Here is a 17,413-nt window from a genome sequence, read left to right on the forward strand (position 1 = left end):
GAGAGTGAAAAAATATAATTGTTAACTCACCATGCTGTTCAAATGATTACTAGTGGGACAGGAAGGGGAGAACACAACAAGGAAAGGTCGTTCACAAACTCTTCATAGCAGGTTTGACAGTGACAGCTAATGAAGGTTTAAATTGAACAGAATGAAATAAGCCAGAAAAGGCTGGTAAAGGTGTATTCACTGGAGTCCTACTTGTAAGACCAGAAGAAGAAATAATCCAAAGCTCCACTAATGATAGAATGGGGCGGGGGGGGGCAGGGGGCAGAGAAATTCAGTAAAATACTCTCAAGTAGGAAAATGAAGTACAGCTACATACATCAATAGAGACATCTCTTAGAACATAGTGTTGAGTGAAAAATGCATAGATAGAACATGTATGTAGGTATGCACATCTGTAAAGATTTTGTTTGAAGACATGCAAAAACACTGTATACAAACAGAAATATCTGTGGCAAAACTAAAGAACAACAACAAAGGGGTGCCTGCGTGGCTCAGTCGTTAAGCGTCTGCCTTCGGCTCAGGTCATGATCCCAGGGTCCTGGGATCGAGCCCCACATCAGGCTCCCTGCTCAGCGGGAAGCCTGCTTCTCCCTCTCCTACTCCCCCTGCTTGTGTTCCTGCTCTAGCTCTGTCAAATAAATAAATAAAATCTTTAAACAACAACAACAACAAAACTACAAAAAAAGTTTATAATAATGTTTAATTCTAGGAGAGAAGAGAGAAAGTAGGGTGGCATTGAGTAGTAGGGATGTATCAGGTATGTCAAAGCTTATTTTTTAAAATCTACATGACATTTTAAATTATTTATTTATACCTAATCATTTTTTTAAATCTATTTAGTATTTAATAAAACAAGGAACTTAAGTAGTACAATTCTGCCCCTCTGCATTCACTTGGCTCCCCACTCTTCTCCCCCAATTTTCTACCTGTCATTTAGGACAGAACGATATCCCTATGTCTAGGCTACTTATGTAACATCTTCAAAGGTTTTATTTTATTTACTATGTACTTATGTTTTAGAAGACATGTTCTGCTTCCAGTTTATCTACAAGAGAATGAACACATTATGTTCTAGTAAGATTCTAGTCATTTACTCGACAAACAATTATAGAGCAGATTCTGTGAGGTAACAGAAAGATGAGTAGAAAATGGTCCCAGACTTCAGTGAGTTCACAGCCTAGTAGGGGAGTCACGGCCAGGTGAGTAACCAAAACAGGGAGGCAAGGTTAGCTGTCTGGTCTACTACCCATTAGCTGCATAACTTAAAGCAAATTCCTTAGGCTTTCTAACCCTGTCTTCATTTATCACATGAAATGCCACCCACCCCAAAGGCAGCCGTAGGAAGCTAAATGAGAGTGGCCAGCATCACCAGCAGCTCAGAACTGTCAGAGCATGAATGGAAGGCAGACGTTAAGCAAACAGGGGGGCTAAAGTAGCTCAATTGTGCCTGCATCTAGGAATATGAACCTAGAGAGAAAAGGCCAGGATTCACCAGCTCTCTGGGCCTGCTGGGATTCAGGGCAGGAGGAGGAAAAAGAGCCCGCAACATAAGCATGGAATGGTCTGAGAGGGACAAAGAGAGCTAGCTAGCAGGTTCCAGGAGGGCCAAAAGGACTGAAAACATGCCCTGGCACTCATGCGAAGGAAATACCTGAAAATAGCCCTTTTAGGAAGATGTGGGGGAGGGAAGGCGCAGAAGACAGACTGCAAGCAACTAAAGAGTAAATGGGAAACAGTTATTACAGATGGCAAATGTTGTCTCCTATCTTTAAAGAAATCCAGGCGAGAAAGGGAAGATAAATAGCTAGAAAGGGGGGGAAAATCCCAAAGATTTTTACTATATTATTAGGCTCAAGTGATGAAAAGCAAGCACAATATACTAAGGGATATGAGCAATTAAGAGATAGTGAGGTAAAACCATGAAATATTTACAAGGAAAAAAAAGGAATACAAATTACTTATTAACTTCATATCACCATCACTGATTTTGTAAAAATTCTCATTCTCTGCACAATCCAGTCTATGCTGATGACAAAAGTTAGATGCAACCTGAACCAAAATAAATAAATTTTTACCATGCCCCTCCCTGCTAACCCTTGAATAAAGATCAACTAGATGCAGGTCTTGGGCAGGTTAACTTGGCCTCTCTGGCCCCCACCTTCCACTTGTGTAAAATGGAGAGTTAGATTAATGATCTCTAAATCCTACATAATTCTGTAAATTCAGGATTTCCTTCTAAGGCATCACTGAGAGGTGGGAGAGCAGCATCACACGGTTAGAGAGAGAGACTTGCCACCTATCATGGCAACTCATTTCTACCGCCAGAGAGCTTTAACTGACAAGCAATAGTTGTCGACATTGAGCCCACATTTCTTCGCCTAAAATCCCCACTTCCTATGTCCTCACAATTGGCTCTTAGTCACACAGCATGAGACTTCCCCTTATTCCCTTCCAGATATTTGGAAATAGTGATCTCGTCTCTAATTCTGGTGTTCTTCCAAGATAAACAGTAACAGACTCTCCTTTGGGCGGGGGGGGGGGGGGGGGGGGGAGAGGAAAGAGACTACATTGCTCACCGATAAGATGATGTGGAACTTCGCGATCGACTTCTTGAGTGACTGTAGGAGACAGACCGTGTTCTGTGTCTTGATTTGGTTTCAGATTTACTACGAGATCTGCTTGGACTCCGGGACTGGCTATCCCCATCCCGACTAGGGGTCTGCTCATCACTTGAACTCTCCTGATTCCTTGGCCTCCGGTTTAAGCGTGCCGTCTTTCTTACTTCATCAAAGAGAGACCCAGGCCGAACTTTATTTTTGCTTTTAATTTCTATCCTCAAGCCTTGTGGCTTCATCTCAGGAGCAGCAGTCAGTGCCTTCACCTCCGTGGCGCTGGCCGTGGGGGCCGTCGGTGCTGCCAGGTTCCCCACCCCTTGCAGGGGCTTCCATTTGTTATCCAGGAGGCCCATCTGGCTCTTCTCAGCCGCCTCTCTCTTCACAGTGCTTTCTGTGGCGCTGGCCAGGCTAGCAGGGCTGCTGTCCCGCTTCCCCACGTCCCCCATCATTTTGCTTTCCTGTTTTCCCTCCTCTGTCTCAGGATGCTCTGCGTGCATATCCTGTTGTAGAACAACGTTTACGTCTGGGGTGGCAAGACTTGAATTTCCTAGAGGGGATGCCTCCTTGGCTGGGGAACTCCTATCAGGAGTGCAAATCTCCATGTTGTCATCTGTCTGCAGCACATCCTCCACTCCGCTTGGGGCCCTTTCTGCAATATGCTGAATGCTGGAGGGAGAAGCGGCTCCCTGTTCGTCAGAACTGAAAGCTGTGGGAGAAGTGCCCAGTTTACTATCCTCTTTAGTAGGCTGCCCAGTATCTGATGAAGTCATGATGAGATTACATTTACCTGAAAGGCGGCCCTCTTCGCAAGACCTCTCGGTGTGCGAAATGTTTTCTTTCATGGTCTCACTATTTTCAGAAACTTGTTTTTTCTCTTTTGCCTCTTGAGTAACTTGTTTCTCACTAGTCTCCTCCTCCTCCTCCTCACCAAATTCTAGTGGAGGCTGCCAGTGAAATGCCTGTTTTCGTTTTGGAGCCTTGTGCTTTTTGTCTTTTTTCCCTTTCAGTTTCTCCTTTGCTTTTTTGGTCTGTTCCCGTCTAAGATTTTCCTTTGACCCGTATTTGTGCTTCCGTGCCTTTCTTCTAGTGTTTTCTGAATTGGAATAGGACCCCTCGGAATCAGAGGTTGAAGACCGCTGCTTACTTGATTTCCAAGCACCATTACCATCAGGCAACGAAGTACTTGCCGAAGACTTTGTTGGGGGTTTGGCTTTGCTGTGAATTTCACCAAATTCTGACTCAGAATCTGACGTAGCTTCACCTTCCTCCTTATCAGAAGATGGCCGGGAAATATTTTTATTGTTTCTAGTTACATCTCGTTCAGAGTTTGACTCAGAGTCCCATTTACTCCCAGCATAATTCTTCCTTTTGGGCTTATTGCCATTTCTAAGGTGATCAGAAAGATTCTCTTTCAAGGCCCTTTTCTTTGAACGAGGGCATTCCTGTTCAGGCTTGGATTTCTCTTCATCTCTGTTTTTCTCTTGCTTATTGTTCATTTCCATCTGGACTTGCCTCTCTTTTTCCTGGGCTGACTGTGTAACCTGAACACTTGACTGTTCACTGTCCGAAGAATAATCTAAAGATGACCTGCTTTCGCTATACTTCCTCTGACTCGAAGACTTGTCTCTGCTTTTCACATATTTATTGCGAAGTCTCTTCTCAGAGCTGCTGCTGTGCCTCTTATTTGAAGTGTTACTTTTTTTCCCATTGGATCTAAATTTTCTCTTGGCTCGTCTTCCATCATCACTGCTAACGGAGGAGTATGACGATGATCTACTACACTGTGAACGATCACTGTATTTATTTCGTGAATGAGATCTAGATGAGGCAGACCTAGATCTTGAATGTGAACTAGCTAGACTTCGTGACCTTGTGTATGATCTGGAATAAGATCTACTCCTAGAAGATCTGCTCCTTGACCTTGGTGAACTTTCCGAACTTCTATCACTGTATTTTGAATAAGCACTCCGATCACTTTCTGAATTTTTTTCTCTTTTATGGTAGGATGATGAACTTCCAGTGTCTTTGATATTTGCTAAACTGTAAGTGCTTTGGAGGGGCAGCAAATGGGTTGTTTTAGCTTTCATTTCCTGAATTCGCTCATAAGAGGGCTTCCAGGGCTTCTGTCCCGGCTTCCACCTTGAAGGAGGGGGACTGTCACTCAGTGGTATTACAGGAATATTTTCTGCTACCACTGGTTGTACTACGACGTTTTCATTTTGTGGCACTGTTGCTCTTAAAGGTTCCGTTTTAACTGGCTTATTTTCACTTAACTGAGAGGTTGTTCGTCTTGGTGATTTTGATGCTGTCCTTTGGTGCCCTGACTTGGAAGTAGATCTGGACTTTGATCTACTTCGAGAATGTGATGAGGATTTTGATGGAGTCCTTGATCTTGAGCTTCCTCTGGAATAAGACTGCGAGTGAGATTTAGATCTGTAGGAGTCTCTGCTGGAATGGGTTGAAGAACTCTGGTCACCCTTATCAGATTTAGACCAGTCCCTCTTTGATGAGTGATGAGATGATAACGAGGAAGAACGAGATCTCCTTTCTCTGTCACAAGAGGATTTCATTCTTCGGGTGGAAGATTTTGAGGATTCTATGTCTGATGGTACAATAATCCTTCTCTTCTTGGTCTGCTTGTGTCTTCTGCAACGCTTCTGCTTTTTAGCTTTCTTTTTATGTTTAACCTTTTTCTCTTTCCTGCGTTTTTTATGGTGACCATCGGAGTGTCTTGCTGTACTAAGGTCTGAATAATATCCATTATAGGACCACGATCTGGATCTCTGGGACAAGCTTCTCTCATCCCATCGGCTTGAACAGGGGTCACTTAATCTATTGAAAAGAATACAGTATACATGCAGTTATTTACAAGCATGTTTTCTAGGCTTTAAGTTTAAAACACATTTGTTGTCAATACAAAAGCATTGACAAAAGCCTAGTTAAGAACAAAGTAATGACTCCATCAACACTTTAAGCACAAATAGGAAGGATACATCAAGGGGTGACAGGCCTCATCTTGACCTCATAATTTCAGAGATACACACTGACAACTACTAACAGATTCACTAATAAAAGGATTTTTGAACTAAGCAGAAGATTTCAAATTTGACAGAAAAACGGTTTTGAACCAAACCAAACCAAGAGCACTGCTGATATACTGAGTTCCTTGGCTAGGATGTTCATGACCCTCTGGCTCCGGGAACAATTTTTGATGGAGAGTCAAATCAAGTTCCCAAACAATTCTGTTGATTCCCCGCAGATACAGGACAGCTGCCTGAACTTTAAAGAGGAAGTCTCTTAAAAAGCTAGCATGACTATTATTTTATTTCAGCTTCACAGAGGTAATTAAGACTTTCTCTTAAGGTTTTAGTTAAATCACTTCCTACAGAAATTGAGGAAAAAGCACATGAAAATAGATGCAGGCTTTACAATCTTAGTGGTAATGGGTAATGTCAGGGCTCAAAATAGAGAGTTCTCTATACCACTGTGTCTAAATCACTCTCACATAGCAGACGCGTTCCCTCTTCCGACTTCTAACCATTCTCCTGGACACCCACAGAGGAGAAGAGACTACTACCATGAACAATTATAGAGGGGTCCCACTGGTGTTATTTTTCACTAGCTATTCTGAAGCCAGCCCCATTTCTACAAGAGATATTCTGCTGTGGGGTGTTACAGAGGGTAAGAGAAGGGTACACTTCTGAAGAAGCAACAGTCCGTGGGGTCAGAAGTTAATGCACATGCCAGGTACAGATTTTCCTACCTACCAATTCATTCATCAGTGACTAAGAGACCTGGCTAGGAAAGAATCTGCTATATGATTTTTAGGTCCTGATTATTTCTAAAATTGTACAAGATATCTTTGAGAGATTCAGTAGGTTTATAGTTTTGTGAGGGAAGATAGAATTCTGATTTAAAAGCACCCTGAAGCCAATCAGCCCTCCTACTTACCAGCCCTCCTACCAGCTCTCTTTTTGCCAAGTATTCCCAAATGCATTCTCTTTGGTCACGGTCGAACTTTAAATGTTAAGTCTTTAATGAAAAATCCAGAAGTAAGTCTCTAGCCTCTTAACACTCAAAATATAGTAGACACAGGATTGTGCTCATACTCAAAGCTCTTACTTATCTCCTTTACTCCATTTTTCTCCACTAGGTGGTCTGTATGCTCTTAATCTCTGCATTTCTTCTTTCCAGTGAGGAGGAGTTTCACTGCTATCATCATCGTCTGATTCAGAACATGATCTTGATCTTGGAGGAGTGTGATAGCGCTTCAAAAAACAAAGATAGGAATAACTGTTTTTAAAATACTGCTCAATTACAGTCTGCTATAGGACAGAGTTAGGTATAAAACCCAATCTCAGATGCTGTTCAAAAGCAATAATGATTAAAGCACAAAAGGATGATACGAAGTTATGTCATGACAATATAAGACACCAAAAGAAATGGGATTTTTTCCTAAAGTCCTAATGATTACATTAATTAGCCTAGATTATTCAACATACTAAGATTTCTCAACATACTCATTCACTGTTTCACATGTCATTTCATACTTAAAATGCAGCAATAAATTTTGATCTAATAGCAGTATCTTCATATACCTATGGAGAATACAACTAGCTCCTTGAACAGATAGATCTTGGATTGTACCTAAAATTAAAGCTAGGATTTTGCCTATACTGCTTACTTAGATAAGTAATTTGAAAAAAAGAAAAGTCTTAACACACATACAATTGTGCCCCTTCCTTTAATCTTCCGTCCAGATTTTGATACAGATGGTTTTTGATCACTTACAACAGGTGTAACATCAGGAATCTTCCTGGAAAAGAAGACTGAAAATTAAAAATAAGCAAATGCTGGGCAGTTTTCTCAATATTTAAATGCAGAATTTATGCTCCTATAATACAAAGTCATTTCATTTAGATCCAACACTTTTGCAGAATAAGGCACTCCACATAACCTGATTTTCTAGGCAAACTCTTTAAATGCCAAACCTTTAAAAAAAAAAAAGGGGGGGGTAACTCAATTGGGTAGAAATGTATGTATGATACTATGCATCTTTTTAAGCATAGTACTACTTTTAAACAAAATCCCTTTTTACCTGCCTCTTATCAAAAACAGTGATGTTCTAAGGGAATCCTAAGGTATTTCTGACTCTGATGCTTAAACTGTTTTTAAAACTATATTTTGTTATCTTATTTTATATTTTTAATAACTCATTTGTCTTCCCCACTCTACAATAAGCTGCCCCTCCTTCAATGCTCTGAATCTACTGCCTTATGGTAATTCTAAGAGTACAGAGTTTGTGGCAGCTAGTCCTCCATGCATGAGAAGTCTTCATACCTCAAGTTTTTTACCTGTTACTAACATGATGGCTGGCTCTTATTGAGTACTTACTATGTGTCAGACATTATGTTAATAAGCATTTTTAACATAACTGAGTCAAATGTATGTAATGTAAAGCTGGCCATTTTAGCCAATTTTAAGTGTACAGTTCAGTGTCTTAATTACACTGATGTTGTGCAACCATCACTACTATCTTTCTAAAACTTTTTCATTACCCCAAACCCAAACTCCACCCATTAAGGAATACCTCTCCATCCCCCCAAATTCCCTCAGCCTCTGGTAACCTCTAATTTATGGCCAAATAACATTCCATGATGTATGTACACATCACATTTGGTTATCCAACCATGTGTTGGTAACTTGGGATCTGTCTCTTCCTTTTGCTACTGTGAATATGTTGCAATGAGCACTGACATACAAATATTGTTTCATTTTCTATTTTCAATTCTTTTGAATATATACCTCCCCATGGAATTGCCTGGTTACATGGTAAATCTATGCTTAACTTTTTGAGGAACAACCCAACTATTTTCCCCAATGCCTGAATCATTTCAGACTCCTGCCACCAATGTATAAGGATTCCAATTTCTCCATACCCTTGCTGACACTAGTTTTTTGGGGTTTTGTTTTAAATTACAGCCATCCTGGTAGGTGAGTATTATCTCACTGTGGGTTTGATTTATATTTCCCTAATGACTAATGATGTTAAGCATCTTTTCATGTGCTTGCCGACCATCTGTATGAAACGTCTATTCAAATGCTGTGTCTATTTTTAAATTGAGTTGTTTTTTTGTTATTGTTGTCAATGCTTTTGGTGTCAAATGTAAGAATTCATTGCCAAACCCAAGGTCATAAAAATTTACTCCTATGTTTTCTAAGAGTTTTATAGTTTTAGTTCTTATATTTAGGTCATGGACCCAATTTAATTTTTGTGTATGATGTGAGGTAGGGGTCCAACGTTACTCTGTTGCATGTGGAAATCCAGTTGTCCCAGCACAAACATTTATTGAAGAGACAGACTTCTTTCTCCACTGAATGGACTTTGCATCCTTTTCTAAAATCAATTGGCCATACATACTGCTACAGGTTTATTTCTGGACTCTCAATTCTATCCCACTGGTCTATATATCTTTATGCCAGTACCACACTATTTTGATGACTGTAGCTATGTGTTAAGTTTTGAAATCAGAAGGTGTGAGTGCTCCAACTTTGTTCTTCTTTTTCAAGACTGTTTTGGCTATTAGGGGCCCCCTACAATTCCGTATGATTTGATATTACTTTTCCATTTCTGCAAAAAGGCTGCTGAAATTTGATAGGGACTGCACTGAATCCAAAGCTTGTTTTGAATAGTACTGACATCTTATCAATATTAAGTCTTCCAACCCATGAACATGCAAGGTCTTTCCATTTATTTATGTGTAAATATTTTGTAATTTTCATTGTACAAGGCTTTTACCTCTTTAAATGTATTCCTAAGTATTTTATTCTTTTAGATGTTGTTTTAAATATAATTGCTTTCTTAATTTCCTTTTCAGATTGTTCACTGCTGGTTGTTAACAAGCACTTTAAAGGCATTAGCTCACTGAACTCTCATAACAACACTATGAGGTAGGTACTATTAGCATCTTCATTTTAAAGATAGGGAATTTTAAGATTAAGAGGTTACAAATCTTGCCCTAAGTCACAGAAAGAAATGCAACTTCACAGGGTTTTCTAAGCTCCAGGAAATCGGGGTCCAGGTAAACATACAAAAAAAATAAATTCTTCTATAGAAAAATCTTAACTACAAAGTATACGTACAGTTTTTTTCAGTAATTTCATGACATTACTTAATTCTCACAGTGAGAAAGTAGGTACTCTTGGTAGACAACTGTTAACCCCATTTTCCTCATGAATAAAAAGGACTGAACTTGCCTACACGTGTTCAGCAAAAATTAACGTTTACCTGGGAACCTTTTAGGTACTGGTGCAATGCTACTATCCTCCACCTTCTCCCCAGAACATTCTGATTTGATTTGCTGTATGGCCCAGAAGCTGGTATTTTCAAAAGCCTGCAAATTATTCTAAAGTACCACTAAGGTTGAGAACAAATAAGCTAGAGCCAAGTGTAGTACCCAAATTCCGCTAAGCAAATTACTAATGATATGAGTTTAACTGCTGATAAATCAATAAGGTGGCAGGTTCACTATGGCTAAGAGCCCCTGCTTCTTATCCTTGCATATGTTGAGTTCCTGAAGCACAATTATAGCTCCCAAACAACTGATCAAAATCTCAAAGATCCTGATAAAATAGATCAATTGTGCTATCTTTGTACGACACAACTACCAGCCAATTATAATTTAAAGTAATTCTGCAGAAAATAACTTCCAAAGATGTTATGTGACCAAAGAAGAGTGATGACCAAACAAAATTATCAGCACTTTTCAGTCACAAATGAAATCACTGCTTTAACACCACCAGATAAGAGAGGTCAGCAAACTTTTTCTGAAAAGGATCCGAGAGTAAGTATTTTAGGATTTGTAAGCCAAGAAGAAAATTAAGGCTATTATTCAGGTATTCAGATAACAAGAAAGAAAACAAATTTTCACTAATGTTTTATCAGTAAAATTTGAAACATGACAACTGAGTATCATTTCTTTGTAATAAAGATCTACTAACGAGAGGAACAGAGTTCTTTTGGAGGGGAGAATAAGCCTGCTTCTCCCTCTCCCACTCCCCCTGCTTGTGTTCCCTCTCTTGCTGTTGTCTCTGTCAAATAAAAAAATAAATAAATAAAAAATAAAAACATTTCACTTAATTAGGATTCACAGTATTTCCTATCAAAATAGATAATGCTGTTCATCCGGTAATGCTGATCTGTAATGAGCTTGTACATATTTTATCTTTAAAAATACCTTCTCGCATACAGGGGTGGTATGTGCGGTGCCTGAAATCCTGGAGAGCTCAAGGGCATCGCTGCGATGCCGCGTGCACCAAGCAGCCGTGTGAAGCAACAGAGCAGCCCATACAAACCGCCACGACGACGCAAGTAGGCTGCTGTAGCAAGGACAGCCCTTCTGTATCTTCTTACAGTGAACGAGTGGATGCAGCTGTGTTCCAGTAAAACTTTATGCACACTGAAATTCGAGTTTCATTTCATTTCCACACGTCACAAAATACTACTCTTTTTATTTTTTCTACAACATTTTATCATGCAAAACCCATTTTTTTTAACTTCACAGGCTATATAAAAATAGGCAATAGACCAAATTTGGCCCACGGACAACACCTGTCATATGACAGAGAAACTGACCTTTCAAGTTTCCTGCCTTTTAAAAGCCAAATAGATTTTTTTTTTAAAAAGATTTTATTTATTTATTTATTATTTGAGAGAGAGAGGGTGAGAGAGAGAGAGAACACGAGAGGGGAGAGGATCAGAGGGAGAAGCAGACCCCCCGTTGAGCAGGGAGCCCGATGTGGGACTCGATCCAGGGACTCCAGGATCATGACCTGAGCTGAAGGCAGTCGCTTAACCAACTGAGCCACCCAGGCGCCCGAAAGCCAAATAGATTTGATCAATGAACTTGGTGTCTTATATTTTAATAAAGAAGAGTCCCACTAAAATTTAACAAGCCAGAATTTGCAATGAAAACATCAACATGTTAAACTTTTAATTCAAAGATACATCCCATTTTATAACAGCTTTTTTAAAATGAGACAATACTAGGCTTTAAAAATGTTTAATGAACTAAATAAGGCCCACCTTATGTAGAAACCTGACTGTAAACAGGGCATGTGCATCATTTCTCAGCCTTCAACAGAACTCTTCATAAGGAACTTATCAATGATTCACCACATTATGGTATTTTTGTTCAAACAACATTTAATAGATCTAAACTTGAGGTAACACAAAATATACTACATAGTATTTTTTGAGGCCAAATCTAAAGCCACACATTATCTTTCCCAATGCAGAGAACTTATCACTGAGCAAGTTATTAGCAAGAGTCACATATTTATGGTGCTAAATTATACCCCAATCACCATGCAGTTAATTTTACACTATTCAAATTGGAACACATTTTGTCATTCCATTGAATCCAAACAGTTCAACTGACCCTCTGTTGTGGCGACCAAATCTCACCTCTAATGAAAAGCCAAGAAAAAAAAATTAGTAATGAAATCTTTCCAGAGCTCCAGTTAAGAACTTCTCCCCTGGCCTATGTGCCCAACCCCCTTTCCCTACTAGTAGAATGTGAATTCTGAAAGGTAGGGTATGTGTCATTCATTAACCTGGCATCTCCCACAGTACTGTTCAAAGCGCTTTGACTATAGGTCATGCTCAATAAATGAGTGTGGAACCGCAAGGAACTGATGGAATTATCATTCACAGAAATGAAAACACGGGGGTTAATCACCCTACTTACGGTTCAGGTTCCACGGTGACAAGAGGCATATCTCTTCTCAGTAAAAATCGGTTCTCAGGAACTGGAGGAATCTCCTCTGGGCGGACCACAGGCTTTTCTCTTTTAGCATTTGAATCAACTGACCTTTTTTCATTGGTATCACTCCTCTCTGAGTGACTTAGAGAGAACAAAGCATGCCACCAATTAAAATGTAAAATGTTTGCATTTCAGATAATATTAAAGAACATATAAAGCATGACCACAGTACTAAATACCACAGTACTAAATTCTGCTATGAAAATTGTCAAATGATCCTAAAACTTTTTTAAGTTTCAAGGATTTTTTTTTTTCACCTGCAAACACGTAAATCTTTGCTATGAAATGTCTGTGCTACCCCTAGAATAGTCAAATTTCAAATTAAAGTCCAAAAAATATTATCCTTTTTCAACAATAGGTTATAAAGCTAAGTTTACACAACTGCACATGCTTTCCCCATCAGGGTGTATGTGTTTTTTTTTTTAGCTTAAGATTCCCCTGGTGTTTCACGCTTACCCTTTTGGGCTCATTATATGTTTATTCCTTGGCTCTTCTGAACTGCTTGCTTCCTTTCGTCTCTTTTTAGAATGTTTAACTTTTGGCCGCCTCCTACGTTTCCTTCTTCTGCTTCTCTCATGTTCAATTTCACTTTCTGAAGAAGATTCTGAAGAGGAAGAGGAATTGGAAGAGGAATCCGAGTCTTCTGAATGAGTTGGTTTCTTCCTTTTTTTCTCAAAAACTTTTAAGAAATATTAACAAGAATATTAATACTGGATTTCAGTGCCTACCGTTGAGAGTAAAACATGTGACTACCTAGTATCATAAAACATGCTTTATCAACAGAAAACTAAAGACAGAATTTAAATAAACTTTTCTTCATGTTGATAATACAATGTGCTGCTGAGACTGTAAGGTAACAAAGCCCTTGCCTCATGAGGCCTATATTCTAGTTGGATCAGGCAAGAAAATAAGTAACTGCATAATATGACAAATAGTTAAGTGCTAGGACAGAAACACAAAAAAAGCAGGGTAAAGGGAATAGAGAAAGTCAGGGGGTAACTGAAAATTACATTTGAACAGAGACCTGAAGGAAGTGAGGTAAGGGGTCATGCAGATACTTGGATGGAGAGTGCTGCAGACAGTGGGGACAGCCAGCACAAAGGTCCCTGAGTGCTTGGCGTGTGTCAACGTGGCTGGGAGGACAATAAATGAGGGGGAAGAGGTGAGAGAAACCGCAGAGCAGACTGCCTTAGGGACCAAGTAAAGACTTTAGCTTTGGCTGACTAAGGGAGCCCTTGGAGAAGATCACTCTGGTTGCTGTTAAGGACAGATTAGAGGATCAAGAGTACAAGCAAGGAGACCAATCGGGAATTTATGCTGAGAAAAGATTATAGAGAAGGACAGAGGTAAACAGGACAGGTATGAGGCTACTGTAATCGTCCAGGTCTGGACAAGGCTGATAGCAGGGGGAAGTATAAAGAAGGGAGATTTGATAAGATTTCTACATGACTTGGATAGAAAGTATGGTAAGAAGCACCGGGGCTATTGCCATACAACTTGTATAGTTTCCTCCACTACTAAAATCCAGTAAGTATGTTTAAGTTATAGTCTTCAACATGTTTTACCTATATCCTAGCTCCCTCCACTCCCCAAAAACCCTTACCATCTTTTGTTGATTTTGTGGCAAGCACCCCACAATCAATAACTCGCACATCTGCATAAGGTCTACTTGCAGCATCCGTTTTCAGATTTTCAATCTGTTCGATAACTTCAAAACCAGAAATAACTAATCCAAAGACGACATGAACCCTGTCACAATACAAATTCGAGAAGGAACTGGTTTGATCCCAATTAAGCCATAAGCAGTAATCACAACTGTTACAAATGACATGTCTACAGACCTCAATAGAAAAGCAAAGTGTCTGATGAATGAAACAACTAGAAGGGAATTAGAACTTGAAATCTGCTTCATAAAAGGAACATACAACAACAATTACTCAAATTGAGTCTTAGTTTTCTGTCTAAAACTATTTCTTTTTTATGGTAGAGTCAGAACAGTCAGACTGCCCTTAATACTCAGAAACTATTGTTACAGAGTCACTCAAGAGAGCACGACTGGGAGGTCTATCCATAGGCCCAGATAAAGACCCCATTCAATGACATGACAGCTATGAGGTCTCAAGACGGACTAACCTGTGATCCTTAAGGAGGGGCCTGGCTTTGAGAGATTAACCCAGAGATCAAGAGCACCCCCTTGAGGTTCACCCATAATCCAACCTGTATTGGACTGGCCACCCAAACAACTCCCCAAGGTAATAAAATGTCACTCTTACCCATCCAGGTGTGGAGCAGGTTTTGTGGTACTGTGTAAGAAACATCAACACAAAGATGGCAAAAACCAGGTGTTCAGGTGAACAGAGCAGAAGGGTTTTAAAGCACAGCATGTAGAGAACAAAGAGGTAAAGATAAAAAGATAGGGAAAAAGTTAAATGTGCTATACATCTAAACTTAAAAACCTTACAAACAGCAATAGTAGCCATTTTACTGGTTAAAAAAAAAATCACTCAAGATTAGAACAAATTACAAAGTTGTATTTATTTCTGCAATATGAAGACTATCCTTATACATATGTATGAAACAACTTTGAAATAGCATAAAAATACCTTAAAATTAAAGTTATTCTCGAATCCAAAACAACAAAAGCAAAAACAAACTCAAAATTTATCAAGATAATTAAAGAGAATAAAAAGTACTATCATTTGCCCTAAGGAAAGAAAAGTATGATCAATACTTGGCCCCTACACTTAAATGAGTTCTTCTATTTGTTATTTCTCATACTGAGTCAGTCTGCATCTTTTAGGCAGGCAGATGGAGGTAGGCCTTAGGAGTCCTGTTTTCAGAACTTCCTGCCCCTCCCACCTAAGGTGAAGCTCTGCCGCTCACAGCAACCCTAAAAATGCAATAGGGAGCAAACCTTCCCTTTGTCAACACTTCTGACATGGTAAGTAATGATGGATAACACTACAGACACTTTACATTTCTATGGCCCAGAAAATGCCCAACCTGCTTCTACAGTCACGATCTGGCCGATAGTCACTCTTGGGAAGCCTATGGGGTATATTTGGTTAAGACATTTCGAACCCAAACTGGTTGTTTCCCTTAGCATTGTCACAAATCTTCACAATATGTGAATTGCAGTGAAAATTCAAAAGCAGATAACTAGACTCAGAAGGATGTACCACCAAAATCTTAGTTTGTAAGAATGAGAAACAGAAGAATTTGAGAAAGAACACTGGCTATCAGATCATGCTTAAAGCAGTCAACTGTGCTAGGAGCTCCCATATCAATTTTTATATTCATTTTAAGGCAATTCTAAGATACGTGATTCAACAAAACACAATTTTAACCTTCACAACAATGTTAAAAATCATTATTCTACAAGGAATGGTAGCATTTATACTTACATTAAGAATATTCAGTTCTGTAAAAGCACTACAGAATTTAATTTTAATAAAAATTGTCAATTTAAGAAGTTCCAGAATTTAAAGCAATCCTGAGTTTTAAAACCACAAAGTCTCAAATTCTCCTTAGAAGACTGAGAAGTTGTAATTCAAGCCAATATAATAGTAAAAATGAGTAAAAACAGAAGAAAAAAAGACAGAAAATCTGGCAAGCAGGTGAGGAACTAATGCTTAAATAATTAAACTAGCATCCGGAAACTACTTTGGATAATAACTTTAAGACGGAAATGTGCTTCCCATATATATAAAACTTTACCAAAGCAGGCTTATGATAGGAAGATATGAGTACATATGCTAGACAATGATTCCATTGTATGAAAGATGTAAGAGGTAAAATTTGTAAAGATAAAAATGTCCTACAATGTTAAGGGATTGATTTCAAATACGTAGCAGTGAAAACAAGGAGTGGTTTATTGATTAGGTATATTCCTCCTCCTTCGTTGATCCTTTCTCTCACAACTCTCACATCTTTTGGGGAAAAGCCTACAGATTTTTCTAAAACACACAGAACCCAATTCAGTTTGCCACACTGGCTAATAGGAGTCCTGTAAAAACCACCTGATGGCAAAACTCTGGAGCAAATGGTGAGAGATGAGAACACTCTAGCTAACTGCAGTGAGATAGCAACATACCCCTTGAGACTCAACTGGAGGATGGAATCACTACGTTTATGACAGATTCCAGTTTTGTTCTGAATTCAAGTGACAACTGAAGACAAAAAAACTTGGTCTTTCACTGCAACAGTGAAGAAAACAAATGAAGATAAGTACAATTATTGCAGGGGCAAATTTCAGCTGGCCTGCTGTGCCTAAACTGGTGTGAATAATTAAGTCCATCACTTGCATCCTCAATTCAGGAGGCAGAAATACAAATGTATACTTAAATCGGGTTAGACTACATATTAAGAATACTGAAAGTACCTTAACAAAGAAGCCCCTCGGGGTTCTCAGTCTACATTCCAGGAGTAAAAATAACAGTGTAAAGCAGGCATACTGGCACTAGGCTGACACCAGACATGGATAAACAGAGGACACTGCCAAACGGGCAGGCAGAAATGATATACTTGGTCCAAACTATTCAATCCTACTCAACCAGACAAAGAGATCTCATCCCACCAACTCTTAACTGTACTGATCTTTCAAAACTACACAGTGGTAAAGACCCATGCAGTGGTGACACTCAATAAATTCAGACCTCACGGCCAGAGACTACCATAAATATTTAAGTTTATACATGCTTATGAAAACATACCTAAAGGAGAAAGAACCACAAAGAACATTTCAAATTATAAAGGCTTTCAATATTTTCACATTTCCATTTTCTCCTGTCACTTAGACACTGATTTTCCAGTTTCCTCCACCCCCTGAATGTACTTTAAAAATATATGCATAAGGATTCATTTAAACTTCGTAAATCCTAGACATTGAAAAGTGTCACTGTTACTCCAAAAAACAATCTACATTATTATACCATTATCAAAGAAGCTTTTAGCCTTATACAGAAA

At 39.1% G+C, this 17,413-nt stretch overlaps 1 protein-coding gene across 14 annotated transcripts in view; it reads right to left on the reverse strand.

Moving 5' to 3' along the window:
- Positions 1-17,413, reverse strand: part of NKTR (natural killer cell triggering receptor) — a 54,730-nt gene that overhangs the window by 5,819 nt on the left and 31,498 nt on the right. For 7 of the 14 annotated variants that reach the window (XR_010410950.1, XR_010410951.1, XM_045903963.3 and 4 more), the window contains 7 exons: positions 14,722-14,751; positions 14,052-14,197; positions 12,905-13,127; positions 12,374-12,529; positions 7,353-7,440; positions 6,747-6,892; positions 2,586-5,456 (listed from right to left, as the gene is read on the reverse strand). Coding sequence is in view for 10 of the 14 variants with exons in the window: in XM_045903963.3 (XP_045759919.1) it covers positions 2,586-5,456; positions 6,747-6,892; positions 7,353-7,440; positions 12,374-12,529; positions 12,905-13,127; positions 14,052-14,197; positions 14,722-14,751 (3,660 nt within the window). In the remaining 4 variants the exon portion in view is untranslated. Of the gene's footprint in view, positions 1-2,585; positions 5,457-6,746; positions 6,893-7,352; positions 7,441-12,373; positions 12,530-12,904; positions 13,128-14,051; positions 14,752-17,413 lie in introns of those variants that run through there. The other 7 variants (XR_010410958.1, XM_064589284.1, XM_045903968.3 and 4 more) reach the window with 4 other exon arrangements.

This window comes from Mirounga angustirostris, unplaced genomic scaffold (assembly GCF_029215605.1).
Source record: "Mirounga angustirostris isolate CCGP_5_RB_7025 unplaced genomic scaffold, mMirAng1.0.hap1 SCAF_1, whole genome shotgun sequence".
Taxonomy (NCBI): Eukaryota; Metazoa; Chordata; class Mammalia; order Carnivora; family Phocidae; genus Mirounga; species Mirounga angustirostris.